The 14986-nt window shown below is 41.9% G+C and overlaps 1 protein-coding gene across 1 annotated transcript; it reads right to left on the bottom strand.

Annotated features, from left to right (window-relative positions):
* Positions 1-1526: 1526 nt before the first annotated feature.
* On the bottom strand, positions 1527-13763 carry LOC140188250 (arrestin domain-containing protein 5-like). Its single transcript, XM_072244350.1, has 3 exons — positions 13487-13763; positions 5234-5460; positions 1527-2009 (listed from the first exon to the last, which is right to left on the bottom strand). The coding sequence occupies exons 1-3, from the start codon at positions 13761-13763 to the stop codon at positions 1527-1529; spliced, it is 987 nt and encodes a 328-aa protein (XP_072100451.1).
* Positions 13764-14986: the final 1223 nt, after the last annotated feature.

Here is a 14986-nt window from a genome sequence, read left to right as displayed (position 1 = left end):
TTAATAATAAGTTATTTCATGCAATAGGAAGAGTAGTCCAGATTTCCTTCATTTGCTTGTAACTTAATCTTGTAAATGGAATATTTGGGAAGCAGAAAATGCTGGAGAAGCACAACATATGAAAGGGTACTCCGTGTGAGGATCAATGTTTCTATTGTGACTCTTTGTTGTAGTCATAACATTCCTATCACTGTAATATTTATGCCCTTGCAACGTTATCTTTCCCCTGCTCCCAAAGGTATCACCTTGTGGATGGCCACCAATCCCCAGGCAGTGTTCACACTCAAGCACCTCATCAGTATATGTGAGATGTGAGAGGGAATGGGCAGTACTATTTCCAATTCAACCTCTGCTCCAGTGGGTCAAAAGCTAGGTTGATGAGAGGTAGAAGAAGGGATGGTTTTGGAGACAGAATGGGGGTTTAAGGATCAGATTAGGGTTTAGGGACAAGAATGAGGGAGAATGAAGGGTCGGGCAGGAACCACTTTGCATAAAATAGGGTCTTTTAAGAGACTCCTGGATAGGTACATGGAGTTTAGAAAAAATAGAGGGCTATGAGTAACCCGAGGTATTTTCTAAAGTAAGTACATGTTCGGCACAGCATTGTGGGCTGAAGAGCCTGTATTGTGCTGTAGGTTTCCTATGTTCTATATTTTAGTGTTTGTAGTCCAAGTTGGAGGTTCTGCAGTCGGTCCCGGAGGTCAGGTAAGTCACTGAAGAGTCCAGTGACCCCAGGTCTGTGAGTCCTGAGTCAAAGGTCTGGTAACCTCCCCCCAGGTCACTGGGGTCGGAGGTCCGTGGAAGTCCAGGAATTGAGGTCCAAAGGTCAAACCTGTGATCGCTGAGTCCTGAGATTGAGTCTCAAAGGTCAACCCTGTTGACATCCAGAGTCCAGCGAAGTCTGGGTGGTAATGCTGAAGTTCGAAGTCCAGAGCTTGGCAAGTCCGGAGGCAGAAAGCCTGAAGATCAAAGGCTGAAGTTGGCGATTATGGTGGTGGAGGCCTGAAGGTCGAGTTTGCAAGTCCAGGCCAGAGACCAGAAGTTCTAGGCCCAATGTTTGCAAGTCTGAGGCCAAGGACTGGAGGACCAGAGGCAACCTCTCCTGTGGTTTGGAAGCTTGAATGCTTGTGTGAGGGGGTGGAAAAGGGGTTGTTTTACTGTTGTTGCTGCTGCTCCTTGTGTTGTTCTTTTGGACATTGTGGACATCCTTTGTTAGTGTTAGAATGTGTGGTGACACTTGCCATCTGCCCCCAGCACATGCTGAACGCAAACATGTAGTAAATAAATCGAATGGCTGACCTTTTTGTATATTCGTAATACTATCCATATTCATCATGTGCTGCATTACAACAGAAAACGTAAATAATATATTTATTTTAGGAACGCGATAAAGGCATATATGTTACTGTTGGTATTTGGTAGTCTTTGAACTATTTAACACATGATGATATCTCAAGATACCTGTATTGAGTAAATAGCAACTCTAATATTTAATAATTAGTGTTCAGACACTGCAATAACAAGCTCTACAGAGTGAGGCGGACAGGAATTGTTCCAATCTTAATCGGAGCTGTAGTAGTAATCATGATTCGATGCCCTGTTATGGGGATTGCTACTACCAGCTGGTATGAGACTGATATGATCTTACACCTTGACATGTCAGTGACAAACATTGGTTTTGGCAGTTGTAAGGATCCAAGGATTTTTGTGACCTGTCTTGGTGGTGCCTCAATTGGTGCCTGCATCATCTTCAGATTGGTTTTCTCAGTTAATTCCCGATAATGGTCACAAAAGGCCTCCTGGATAAATGCTTTGTATTTGATCTCGGCGGCAATGGTGTATGATATTAGACGCAGGTACTTTGGTGTTTGGTTGCTTATTTCACACATGATGATGATATCTTCGCCTGGGACGAACCCACTCTTGTCAACTGTTACGTTCATCGCAACTCCTGGGAACTTCCAGCACCAGTATGAGACGTTTCTCTCAGCTGCAAACACCAGAGGAAGCTTGAGAAAAGGAGTAAAAATGGTATACCTGTTGTAAGATAGAATGACAAAGCTTCAAAGGTGTAATTATTTAATAGTTTCACAAAAGAACATAAGAACGTGAAAAAATAGGAGCAGGAGTAGGCCATCTGGCCGGTCAAGCTTGCTCCGCCATTCAATAAGATAGTGGCTGATCTGGCTATGGACACAGCTCTACCTGTATACCATAACCCTTAATTGTCCTGCTCTGCAAAAGTCCATCTAACTCTGTCTTAAGTATATTTAATTAGGTAGCCCCTAACTGCTTCCCTGGGCAGAGTCCCACAGATTCACTATTCTCTGGGAAAAGCAGTTTCTCCTCATTGCCATACTAAATTTATTCCCCTAAATCTGAGGCTCTTAGATATACTACACTTGGTCTCCTCTACCAAATCGTTAATCTACAGTGTATCATGAGTACAGGGCTATGGTAGGAAACTTTGTCACATGGTGTGAGCAGAATTATCTGCAGCTTAATGTGAAAAAGACTAAGGAGCTGGTGGTAGACTTGAGGAGAGCTAAGGTACCAGTGACCCCTGTTTCTATCCAGGGGGTCAGTGTGGACATGGTGGAGGATTACAAATACCTGGGGATACGAATTGACAATAAACTGGACTGGTCAAAGAACACTGAGGCTGTCTACAAGAAGGGTCAGAGCCATCTCTATTTCCTGAGGAGACTGAGGTCCTTTAACATCTGCCGGACGATGCTGAGGATGTTCTACGAGTCTGTGGTGGCCGGTGCTATCATGTTTGCTGTTGTGTGCTGGGGCAGCAGGCTGAGGGTAGCAGACACCAACAGAATCAACAAACTCATTCATAAGGCCAGTGATGTTGTAGAGATGGAACTGGACTCTCTCACAGTGGTGTCTGAAAAGAGGATGCTGTCTAAGTTGCATGCCATCTTTGGCAATGTTTCCCATCCACTACATAATGTACTGGTCGGGCACAGGAGTATATTCAGCCAGAGACTCATTCCACTGAGATGCAGCACAGAGCGTCATAGGAAGTCATTCCTGCCTGTGGTCATCAAACTTTACAACTCCTCCCTTGGAGGGTCAGACACCCTGAGCCAATAGGCTGGTCCTGGACTTATTTCCTGGCATAATTTACATATTACTATTTAACTATTTATGGTTTTATTACTATTTATTATTTATGGTGCAACTGTAACAAAAACAAATTTCCCCTGGGATCAATAAAGTATGACTATGACTATAATTGCGGGCCCAGCTCTGATCCCTGCAGTACTCTGATCTTCACTGATTGCCTACCAGAGAACAACCATTCACCACAACTCTCTGCCTCCTATCGGTTAACCAATCCTCTGTGATGCTAAAACATTATTAATACATTATCCCTAACTTCATGCACCCTTGTCTTATGGTTCAATCTTTTATGCAGCACCTTTTCGAATACTTTTTGGAAACCAAAGTGTACATACACCTGTTATCATCTACCCATTGTGCTCAGTGTATCCTCAAAGAATTCCAGTAGGTTTGTCTAAAAGGACCTGCCCATCATAAATCCATGCTCTGCCTGCCTAATGGATCATTTTTAACTAGATGTCTCACCATTTCTTAGTGATAGCTTCAAACATTTTTCCCAATGGCAGACATTAACCGAACTGGCCTATAGTTAGCTGCCTTTTGCCTATGTCCCTTTTTAAATGGTGTCATGTCATTTGCTGTCTTCCAGTCTTCTGTGACCTGCTCAGTGTCCAGAGTTTAGACCTTGTCAGATTTGGGTGGCTAGGGTGAAGCTCATATGAGGCACAGCACAAGATTAGAACAGTTTTCCAAAATACAAGGTTCTCTGCTGTGGATTCAACGTAACCACTAAGTGTATCAGTAATCGTTGCTGAATCAGATTAGCTGTGTGGAAGGGGAATGGGGCATATAGTGATGGGGAAGGGTAGCACAGGATCGGACATGGCCGAGCAAACCAGAAAGACTGGTATAATCAGCTCCTGTTTCTTGTATGTTCCCTTCACAAGTACTGAATGGTGTGTTCCTTGCAAAGATTGTACCGCCAGAGCAGCAGGCAGAAAACGCACATTGATGGTCCACTGAGAGAGCACTGTACTGCTGGAGGAGTTATCTTTAAACTATAGATGTGCCAATTCGGTACCTAGCGAAGGCATCTTGGGTGGAGGGTGGAGATACGTCTCTACCAAAGAAGGTTAAGATGCTGCTTTTCTCCACTAGCCTGCAGACCATCCTTGGGCGAGGTGTAGCATCTGCTTAGCCCCCTGATCAGCATCACACATAAGGCCATGGGAGCAGCTGGTACGTATCACAAGTCCTGGTTATGCAACCACTGACGCCAAGCAGACAATCTCTGAAGAGTATTGATAATGGGAGGAGTCACCTGTCCTGTAAAAACGCTGCCCAGATGAAGGCAATGACAAACTACTTCTGTGGAAAAATGTGCCAAGAACAGTCATGGTCATAGACCATGATCGTCCACGTCATACCGCAAGGCACATCATGGTGATGATGTTGAGCGAGTGCGTCATTGGCCAAGATGGGTTGGAGCAATAAACAGTGTAGACAAAACAAGCCTTGATAGAAATGAGCAAAAAAAGGTCAGATCTCTGTCGGAGATCACAGTCATAAAGAAATACAGCACAGTCCATTCGCCCTACAGCCTGCACTGCGTGAAGCACACGTTTCTACACCATCTTATGCTAACGTGTTTTATTCTCGGCATATTCTCATCAACGTACAAGATTCTACATACAAGGTGCAACATACAGCATCTAATTGACCCGCCACCTGCGAACATTTGGGATGTCCAAGGAAACTGGAGCACCTCAGCAGAGCTCATGCGGTCATGGGGAGTATGTATGAAGCCTGCACAGGCAGCATTAGCGATCCGGACTGAATCTGTGCCCGGCTGCTGCGGAAGCTGTGAGACGGCAGCTCTGTTCACAGGCATCCAATCTCCAGTGATTCATGCTGGAAGCATTCGGGAAGCTCTTTTGTCACAACTTGACATCCTGACTGTATTTTCCGTCTAATCTGTCTCTATCATTCACCCGGGATATAGGGCAGGTTTCCAGCACTGCTAACCCAGCAAGTGTCTGCAGTTGATTGGCAACAAAGGCTGCAATCAGATGTGAATTTAGTCTGTTATGCTGCTGCATAGCAGCTTATAGCATTTATTACCTAATAGATCCAGAATTAAACGAAATAGGCACAGTACCTTATTAGCAGGGTCCATGTTAAGGTTGAACGTTTCTTGTACTTGCAAGTTCTTTTCCACCTGTGCTATGGTTCCACCAGTGGCTGTGCAGAGTGCTCGCATATAGTAACGAATTTTGCCATGTTTCCCATTGAAGCTGGATGGAAGAGAATCACTTAGTTTATAGCTGAACTGGAAGTCATGGGTGCCAGCTTCAAGAACCTGTTCTAATCCCTGGGCATCATGATCTGTGGAAAGAAAGGGCAGTGATGTGTTTAGATAATGCCTTCTCAAGGTACTACCTGTGCCTAATAAAGTGGTCACTGTGTATGTCCGTGGTCTTCCGTTGTTGCAGCCCACCCACTTCAAGATTCAACGTGTTGTGCATTTTTCCGCACACCATTGTTGTAATGTGTGGTTATTTGAGTTACTATTGCCTATTATTTGAGTTACAGTACTAGGACCGAAAGAAGCTGCAGAAGGTCACAAATTTAGTCGGCTTCAGATTGGGTACCAGGCCTACAAAGTTCCCAGGACATCTTCAAGGAGCAGTGTCTCAGAAAGGTAGTGTCCATTATTACCTCCAGCACCCAGAGCATGCCCTTTTCTCATTGTTACCATCAGGAAGGAGGTACAGAAGCCTAAAGGCAATTCAGGAACATCTTCTTCCCCTCTGTCATCCAATTCCTAAATGGACATTGAACCTGTGAACACTACCTCACTTTTTTAATACATATTATTTCTGCTTTTGCACGATTTTTAATCTATTCAATATACATATACTGTAATTGATTTATTTATTTTTCTTCTATATTATGTATTGCATTCAACTGCTGCTGCTAAGTGAATAAATTTCACGACGCATGCTGGTGATAATAAACCTGATTCTGATTCCTGTCAGTTTGAGCCAGTCTGGCCATTCTCTTCTGACTTCTCATTAAAAAAGCATTTTCACCCACAAAACTGGCACTCATTGATTTTTTCTTTCATTCTCGCACCATTCTCTGTAAACTCTAGAGACTGTTCTGTGTCAAAATCCCAGGAGATCAAGAGTTTCTGAGACACTCAAATTGCCCCGACTGGCCATGGTCAAAGTCACTTAGATCACATTTCTCCCCCAGTCTGATGCTTTGTCCGAACAACTGAACCTCTTGACCATGTCTGCATGCTTTCATACGTTGAGTTGCTGCCACATCTTTGGCTGATTAGATACTGTTATTTGCATTAATGAGCAGGTGTACAGATCTACCTAATAAAGTGGCTACCTGATTGTATGTGTGAGTTTCAAATGGCAGAGAGCTGTTATATTTTAAATATCGCCTTATTATAATTGAGAAATATAGATCTAGCACCAAAGCAGAAAGAAGACACCACTAAGGTTGAACGCTGCACATCACAGAGACTTAAGGTCAAGAAGGATCGTATAATCTTCAATCAGTCTTATTTTCCGTAAAAAAAAAAAATACCTTTACTTCGTCACTCCAATGCAAAGCTTAGCCATTTCCTATTCCCTGAAGAATTCAGCATCTTACATGGAATTACACCAAGAGACACAGATCATTCAGCTCATATGGTTTGCACTGACTGGAGATAAATTAAAAGAAGACCTGAAGATGATATGCCGTGATCATAATGAATATCAAGGCAGTCTTGACAGGCCAGGTGGCTAACACTACTCCTATTTTCTTGTCTACTTGTGTCCTTCTTGTGTTTGTGTATGTTCCAAAAGAGGGTTCTCCCGTTTCTGTTTAAGTACAGTAACTAACGTAATAAGCATATCCTCCCAATCCTTTCTTCCTCGAGTGCTTAAATAGCTTCCCCATAAATAGATATTTCTCTATTTTCATGAGCAAGAGGTAAAATAAATAGATCAAGTAATAATACCAGGGACTCAAGAATCCCGCATTTTCCGTTTTTATTTCAGGTTTCCAGCATCTGCAGTTATTTATAATTTCCATTTACTTGAACAAAAGAATTAACAGGACTATGGGGAGAAGGCAGATTAATGGGCCTGTCCCAACTGCACTTTGATAATATTACTGTGGTTCTGTGTTCTGATTAATTAGGTACTGTGGTGGGAGCAATGATTAATGGATGATGAATGGGAGCAAGAACGCAAAATGTTGATTCAACCAAATTCAAAGCTGTTAAACATTCTCATGTTATTAAGTGAAACATATTTTTGTGATAAATAATATCTGTGTCATTCTTTGAGTAGCTACAATCTCCATCTCTCCACATTCCCAATTAATGCACAGGTACGCTACTGTTATATAAACATCAATAAAATTCCCTGCTTGACAGACAAATAGAAATATTTCCATTTTATTTTATTCCGTTTATGTTGTTGAGAAAAATTGGGCGAGACCAGCATTTATTGTCCATCCCCAATTGCCCCTTAAGAACGTGCTAGTAAGAAATGAGTTGCTTGCTTGGTTATTTCAGAGGGCATTTCTTTTAATAGTCAATCACATGGATGGGTCTGGAGTTACATTAAGCTCCGAAGAATATTAATGAATCAGATGTAACAATAATTTCACAGTAGCCATCTTTATGAAGAATATCTGTACTGTTTTTCCAATTTCCATGTTATTAATTGAATTTAAATTCCAGAGCTATCACACGATTTGTACCAGCAGGCCAACCTCCAGAGCACCATATAACATCAAAAGATGTAAGCATTCTGCAGGTTGCTCGGGATTGGAAAATGGACGTGGACTTGGAAAAAAAGCTTGTGTTTCCCCCAGACATTGCAGCTACAACACTCCGGCCAGACATGGTCCTGTGTTCCACAACAGCCAAGCTGGCATATGTTGTGGAATTGACAGTACCATGGGAAGATGGTGTCGAAGAAGCTTATGAGAGGAAAAAAACCAAGTACTCTGAACTGGCAATTGAAGCTGCCCAGAATGGCTGGAAGACCAAGATTTTCCCTGTAGAAGTGGGATGCAGGGGATTCGTTTCTACATCTACGACCAGTCTATTGAAGAAGTTGGGGGTGAGGGGCCACTCCCTCCAACAAGCAATCAAGTCCTGGTCAAACGCTGCAGAAGAAAGCAGCAATTGGATTTGGATTAAAAGGAAAGACAACAACTGGGCTGCAAGATGAAGACAGGAGGGTATGGAACTGAGGGGGGTGTATCTGGCACACCAGGTAGCACCGTTGAGCCCTCTGGAGACGTCGTGGGCTTATCAACGAAATGTCAAAGAAGGAGGGTGCCCACCTGATGACCCCGATGACGTACCTACCCTCCCTCCCTGTCACCACGCCAAACCCACTGCCAACTTACCATAGGGATTAAAACATCAAGTCCTAGTAGCTCTACTGATGGAAATTAAACTTAGGTCTATAGATCAATCTTTCAGACCTCTGAATTACTAATCCGGTAATTGAGCTGCTGTTCCACTACCAGCTCCAGCACTGTATTAGCAGTTAACATTTTCCAAACCCTGCATTGAGTATTCCATTTCTTTAAAAAAAATCATCTCTCACCATGTCTGAAACTTTTTGTTCACCTTCACTCTGGTGAATGAAATGAGTAATGAACAAGGGGACAGTTGCAGAACAGCGGATTATGGCAGTTGTGAAGGAAGTTATGAACTTGAAAACTTCTGGCCAGTCTCTGAGCTTAAAAGTAGAATTCACAGTACAGTACAGATAGATCTGATCATCCTACTTTCTTCTTGTCTGTTGCTGGGGTGCATAGGTGGCACTATGTGTCAGAAGATAGCGGGTATTGACCATAAAAGCACCATCTCCAGAGCACTGAGCCCAAAAGCACAAACTGGTGCATTAGTGCAGTAATAAATAGACGATACCCTGTCAGAGGTGTGGTCTTTTGTTGATATTTTAAAGTGTGTCTTTACCTGTCACGTCAGATATAAAACAGGCATTGACATTACTTAAGAGAACTATAAGGGAGTTATCCTTGGTGGCTTGTCCAATCTCTCTCTCTCTCAATCATTCATTGCTTCAAAAATTAGCTTCGTGGGTGCTTCTTGTGCAAATGAACTGCCATGTTTTCCACATTTCTACTCATGTTAAAAGTTAGGAAAAGGTCAAAGTAAATTTATTATCAAAGTATTTACTGTATATGTCGCCAGAAACTAACCAGAGATTCATTTCTTGTAGGCGTTCACAGTGAACAAAGAACTACAATAGAACCAATGAAAGACTACACACAAAACCCACCAGCACCCAATGAGTAAAAGAAGACGAGCTGTGTAAGAACAACAAAATAAATAACACTGAGAGCATGATTTGTAGAGTTCTTGAAGGTGGGCCCATAGGTTGTGGAATCAGTTCTGTGTTAAGATGAATGAGGTTATCCACTCTGCTTCAGAAGCCTGATGGTTGAAGGTTAATAACTGTTCCTGAACTTGGTGGTGTGGGATCTAAGGCTCCTGAACCTCCTTTCCAATGACAGTATAGAGACGAGAACATGATCTGGATGGTGGGGCTGTATGACGATGGGTGCTGCTTTATTGTGGCAGTGCTTCTTAGCTTTAGGGGGCTTTGACAAGAAGTGGCTGATGTTATATAAATGCAACTTTATATTTCCTTCCTAAAGTTACTTGGAATCAACCTAGATATCATTTTGAATTACAACATTCCATTATAAAGAAATAGTTTACTTTACTAAACTCCTTTTAGTAAACTTCATCACAGCCCCTTTCTGTGAACTTTGGACCGATGATTAACAATCTAATTAATAGATTAAGGATTCAATTTCCTGATGACTTGGAACACGTGTATAAATTGTCGTATTTTGTCCTCCAGTCACATTTCTAGCATTCACTGATATAATAATGAGATTGCCTTTCAATCCCCTGACAAGCCAGTTGCTACAGGAAATCTCTCTCAGACATGTATCACCAAAACACGGCACTGACGGAGTTCAATTTAAAATACAAAATAGATGATCCTCTTGTAATGAGGAACAAAAGGACTGTTCAAATAGGATCAACAAGACTTTTAGATGAGTCATTTTTCAAAATCTGATTTTACAGCAAACCACAAACTGAATATGTCAGCCTCATTTCTGAGTCAGGAATTAGTGGGTTCTAAGTTCCACTCTGACAGTCCATAAAATTGACACTGGCATTCTGGAGATGCCACCCTCAGATGAGACATTAAACTAATGATACCTTTTCTGCCCTCTCAGGTGGAAAGAGACTGGACTTTGTCACAGGATTTGACAAAGTTCTTACAGCACAGAAACAAGTCCTACATGTAGGTGATAATCAAGTATGCTGTACATCTTGCGCTCCTGTGGATGCATCTCAGCTTCTTAGTTCAGTCCCATCTGTGTGGTAGCATTAATTTTATTTATGACCCTCTGATCTGCATGTGCCTACACTTTTGACAGTCCTGTAGTCTGTTTAATTTTTCAAGAAAGCTTTAGTCTCTCACTTCCAATATCATTCCAGTAAGTCTTTTCTGAAACAACTTCTGTGCTGTTTTATCTTTTATAACAATTAGCACAGAACTAGCCGTAATCCACCAAGTGCGGGTTATCATTTCCAACATCTGCAGCTTTTATTTGCAGTGTAACAAGTAATTTATACCAGTTTCTTGTAACATATTTTCAATTTCAGTGCCTTTTTTTCTGCATTAATATGCATTGCTGCTTCAGTGATTTATGTATCTAAGTCTTGACTTCTCTCTGGTCTTCTACCTCATTTAAATTTACATTATCCAAGTAGCATGTGGCTTGCTTCATCTTCCTAACAGCATCACTCTTAACCACATTGTAATTCACTATCATTTTGCAAATTCATTAACATTGCCTTACACAAACAGGTGGTGAGGGAAGAGGGGTGACATCCTATTTGCAGAGCCTTTATTGGGCCCAAATCTAAACTTGGTGGGCTTTGTAACTTCTGAACACACAAACACAACTCACAGGGTTGCTGTTCTCTACGGTAGCTATATTCCTCAATGTGAAATTATTGACTGTTGCATCTGTTCTAAACTTTAAAAAGATGCACTAAAGACAAAGTTCAAGGACTGATATCCTGCAACCCAAGGATACATGCATGGACATCTGAATTGATGTTAAGGATTTTCAGCTCTTTCACAAATGACCAGTGCTTTACGGGATCAGGGTTATCTCCTGCAATCCAGAAATCCAACGAATTGCGATTTGAACAACATAGTGCCCTTGAAAAATCCTGTCATCCCGGGAGGGAGATTAACCGGAGAAATTTCCCAGTGAAGTTATCACTGCCACCTGCATAGTGCTGGCACTTGCAGTGAACCCTGGCCAGCTAGGGGAATTGAGATTCACAGTGAGGAGGGTGGATTTGGTGAAAATCCCGGCTGGAGAATGGCATGAACGTAAGCAAGACTGGAAAATAATGACCTGGCAGGAGAGATGTGAGCTCTCTCACAGATCCAGTGAAACCACTTTGGCAACTGACCTCCCATTGTGAGAAATTTGCACATTTTGCTGTGACCATGTGATTTTCCTCTAGGTGCTCTTGTTTTCTCCTACATCCTAAAGATAGGTAGATTGGTAGGTTAACTGGCCACTGTAAACCATTCCCTAATGTGTCGGCGTATGGTAGAACTGGAAGAAATTGAGGAGAATAAAATGGGATTACCATAGGTTTAAAGTGGAAGGAAACTTGATGGGCAGTATGGTTTTAGTGCTCTTAATGGCCTGTTTCAGTCCTGCATAACATTATGACTCTATACATAGTCAGAGTCATGGAAATTGGAGAGCGATTCAATGTTTAGTGACCGATTGGTGAATGTGGGCTTAAAAACAAAACAGAGATTTCATTCTTGTTCTTTCGGGAAAGAAACCCAGTCGATTGTGTAGGACTCCTGACCCATGATGCCTCCTTAGCTCAGAGACATCAAAGAGAAACTAAAAAAATTCCAGCATCGCTGGTGTCGCTCACGTGTCATGAATGAATGCATTTATCAAGCCCAATGTGCTTTTAAACAAATTAAGTACTTTGGGTGTGTCATCACCATTTCAATGTTAGAAACACTGCACTCAATTTGAAATTTTTCAAGGTCTCACAAACAGCAGCATGAATATAGTTCGGTTTTTAGTGCTTTTGGGTAGGACATGAGAGAGAAATCTAATTTTGTTATATACAATAGTGTCTTAAGATATTCTGTCTCCAGAGAACTGAAAATGCCCAATATATCAGACCTTTATGATATTAGAATATGAAATAAACCAGCTACAAATTTTTAAAAATCTCTATTTTGGCTATTTCACATAGTACATTTATATATGGTGGCTATTTAACATAATTACTTCCTGTAAAGTGTTTTTCTCTCAATTCTAGTCACCGTTATTTATAGTCATGATTTAAAACAATTAGTCCATATTTATTCTGTTTGGGAATACTGTACTATTTCTATCACTTCAGCATGTTTCCCAACTTACTGAAATTGTAAATATACCATAAAACACAGTACTTCTATCACTTTATAAGCAGTCCATTTCCAAATTTGGTGTCAAAATGGTTGTTATGATGCGTCTAGTGTGGCAGTGTGGGTTGTGCTTGTCGCTTCCACTGCTGGTTAGCAGTCTTGCAAAAAGGAGAGCTGAATGTGTAAGTCTCTCCCTGCCAGCACGTAGCCTGTCCAGCGGCAAGCCTCATGTGGTGCCTCCTCGCTGGCGACACACGGAAGATGTGCTCCTTTCAGACTCAAGCTGAGCCACAGAGGACAGGGAGGAGATCCGGCCCTGCACACGTAACATGCAGGCTCACCAGCGGGTGGACACACCCTGGTGCTCGAGAACCAGATCCCCAGCTATGGGTAGATAGCCCCAGTGCCTTGTGGGCAGCCTCAGGAGAGGTGAAGGCTATGGGAATAAACCCAGATAGCAAATCCGGTGTAAAGCCCCTAAGGATGTTGTTGAACATCCTTCCGGTAGCTCCTGCAGCCAAGCTGGTGCCCATCATATTGTTTCATGGGCTTTCCTTTGGATTACACTGATGAGGCTGAGAGGGGAAACTTGACTACTGGGCATCTCAGTATCTCCATACTTTCTGCCAGGCCTGTGATGATCATCATCACCCATTGTCCTTCATGACAGACAGATGCCAACCAGTTCCAAATTCGCAATTAAAAGTACAAGCATCACAACTAATTCCTAATACATGAAAACGTACAGTATATGGTGAATAAAATTGATTCTTGATCCTTGATCTTTGATAAAGGTATCAACATGGAATGTCAAAAAGCCTTGAATTAATATATACTGTGATACACTAAGTTTTCTATAATTGATGTCAGCTTTGTACCTGCACCCCATAATGAGACAGTATAATGAATATAATCTTCTTTGTTACTGCAATGGATTTTCCTATTGTAATCTAGACTCTCGTTGGATTCCCCAATCCACTCCACAAATCCTTTGCCTGATATCTTCAGTTTCACCGAATACAGGAACAAAGGGTCACTCAACTCCAAGATTACTCTCCCTTCTACTGTCTCACCAGCCATATAGACTCGATCATTGAAAACCAGTTCTAACTTTGTAACCTTTGGTATGGGAACAAAGACTGAAAGCGTTCCCATGACAAGGCAGGGAGTCCAGACAAGCTCCCCAGGTATTGATGAGTTCACTTTGAGTCCACTGGGAAATCAGATGAGATTCAAGGCTCAGTGTGATTATGACATCATGAATGCAATGACGAATGGTTCCACAGCATCAATAGCTGAGTGCTCTTTTGTTACGTAACTACTTGCTGATACTGGTCCTCCTGTCTTCAAAAGACATGGATCAAAATCGCATTGCATAACTGTTCAGTAACTGAGGAGGTCATCATCTTTTCTGACTGAGTTAATTTTGAGCTTAGGGCCCGAAGAGAAGGAAACAATGGTGTCACATGATAACCACTGGACATGGGAAACTAAAAAGGATTTAGGGTATCCCGAAATGTCTTCTGAAACCAGCTCCACAGATCGTTCCACAAGTGCAATTTACAGGCATTATAGCGCTTCACTGAAACCAGATTAAGCTCCTTTGTTCAATACAAGTGCTCTCGTATTGAATAAATATTCAACAAACAAGAGATTTGGTCACAAACTTCATTTCTAATTTATCAAAAATAATAAAGGAAGTCAACACACAACATTTCACTGATACAAATTTTAAACTGCATCTCTTTGGATAAAACAAGTCAAAGACCAAGAAATCATAAACATGAGAAAATTTGCAGATTCATTGAAGGTGCAATTAACGACCATTTCCAGCTGATTTCACTTCTCTCCAGTATCATGACCAGACACTTAGGACAGGATTCTGTTCTTGCGAACTGTTCGTAAGTCTGAAAGGAACAACAACAGTGTGGGAGATGACCTCAGAGACAATTGTGATGGGAGAATGAGTAGGCACGGGAAGAGCAGCTGTCAGCCAGTCTCACTGATCCAGTGAATGAGGTTGCTCAACCCATCTCCCAATTGTTGCAGCAATATGGAGGAGTTGGGAGGGCAGATTGGTTGGGAGGACAAAGCACGTGGAAATACCCTGTTCCATTACCACCTGGCAGAAGATGAAGATGCCTGCAACCCTGCAGCAGTCGGCAAAACCATCCGTCTTGTCTTCTAAATGCCCATTCGCTGTCCATAAATCAGGTGTTCATAACCTGGGAAAGACCTGTATGAGTTGAATTTGGAGGCTCTGATTGATTCCAGTGTCAGACTCGCATAGAATAACAACATAGCGAGAGTTAAAGGGCTTATGCTTCAGGAAGATCTAGGAAAATTCATGCATGCATTTCATTTTTAGTAGGCTTGAC

Source organism: Mobula birostris, chromosome 26 (assembly GCF_030028105.1).
Source record: "Mobula birostris isolate sMobBir1 chromosome 26, sMobBir1.hap1, whole genome shotgun sequence".
NCBI classification, from domain to species: domain Eukaryota; kingdom Metazoa; phylum Chordata; class Chondrichthyes; order Myliobatiformes; family Myliobatidae; genus Mobula; species Mobula birostris.
This window is presented reverse-complemented; position numbering and strand designations above follow the sequence as displayed.

Coding starts and splice junctions, on each gene's coding strand:
- LOC140188250 (XM_072244350.1), bottom strand. CDS start 13,763: ATGGGAACGCTTTCAGTCTTTGTTCCCATACCAAAGGTTACAAAGTTA. Junction 5,461..13,486: donor TGTCTCATTATGGGGTGCAG/GTACAAAGCTGA, acceptor TTCTTTCCACAG/ATCATGATGCCCAGGGATTA. Junction 2,010..5,233: donor ACATGGACCCTGCTAATAAG/GTACTGTGCCTA, acceptor CCTTTTCTCAAG/CTTCCTCTGGTGTTTGCAGC.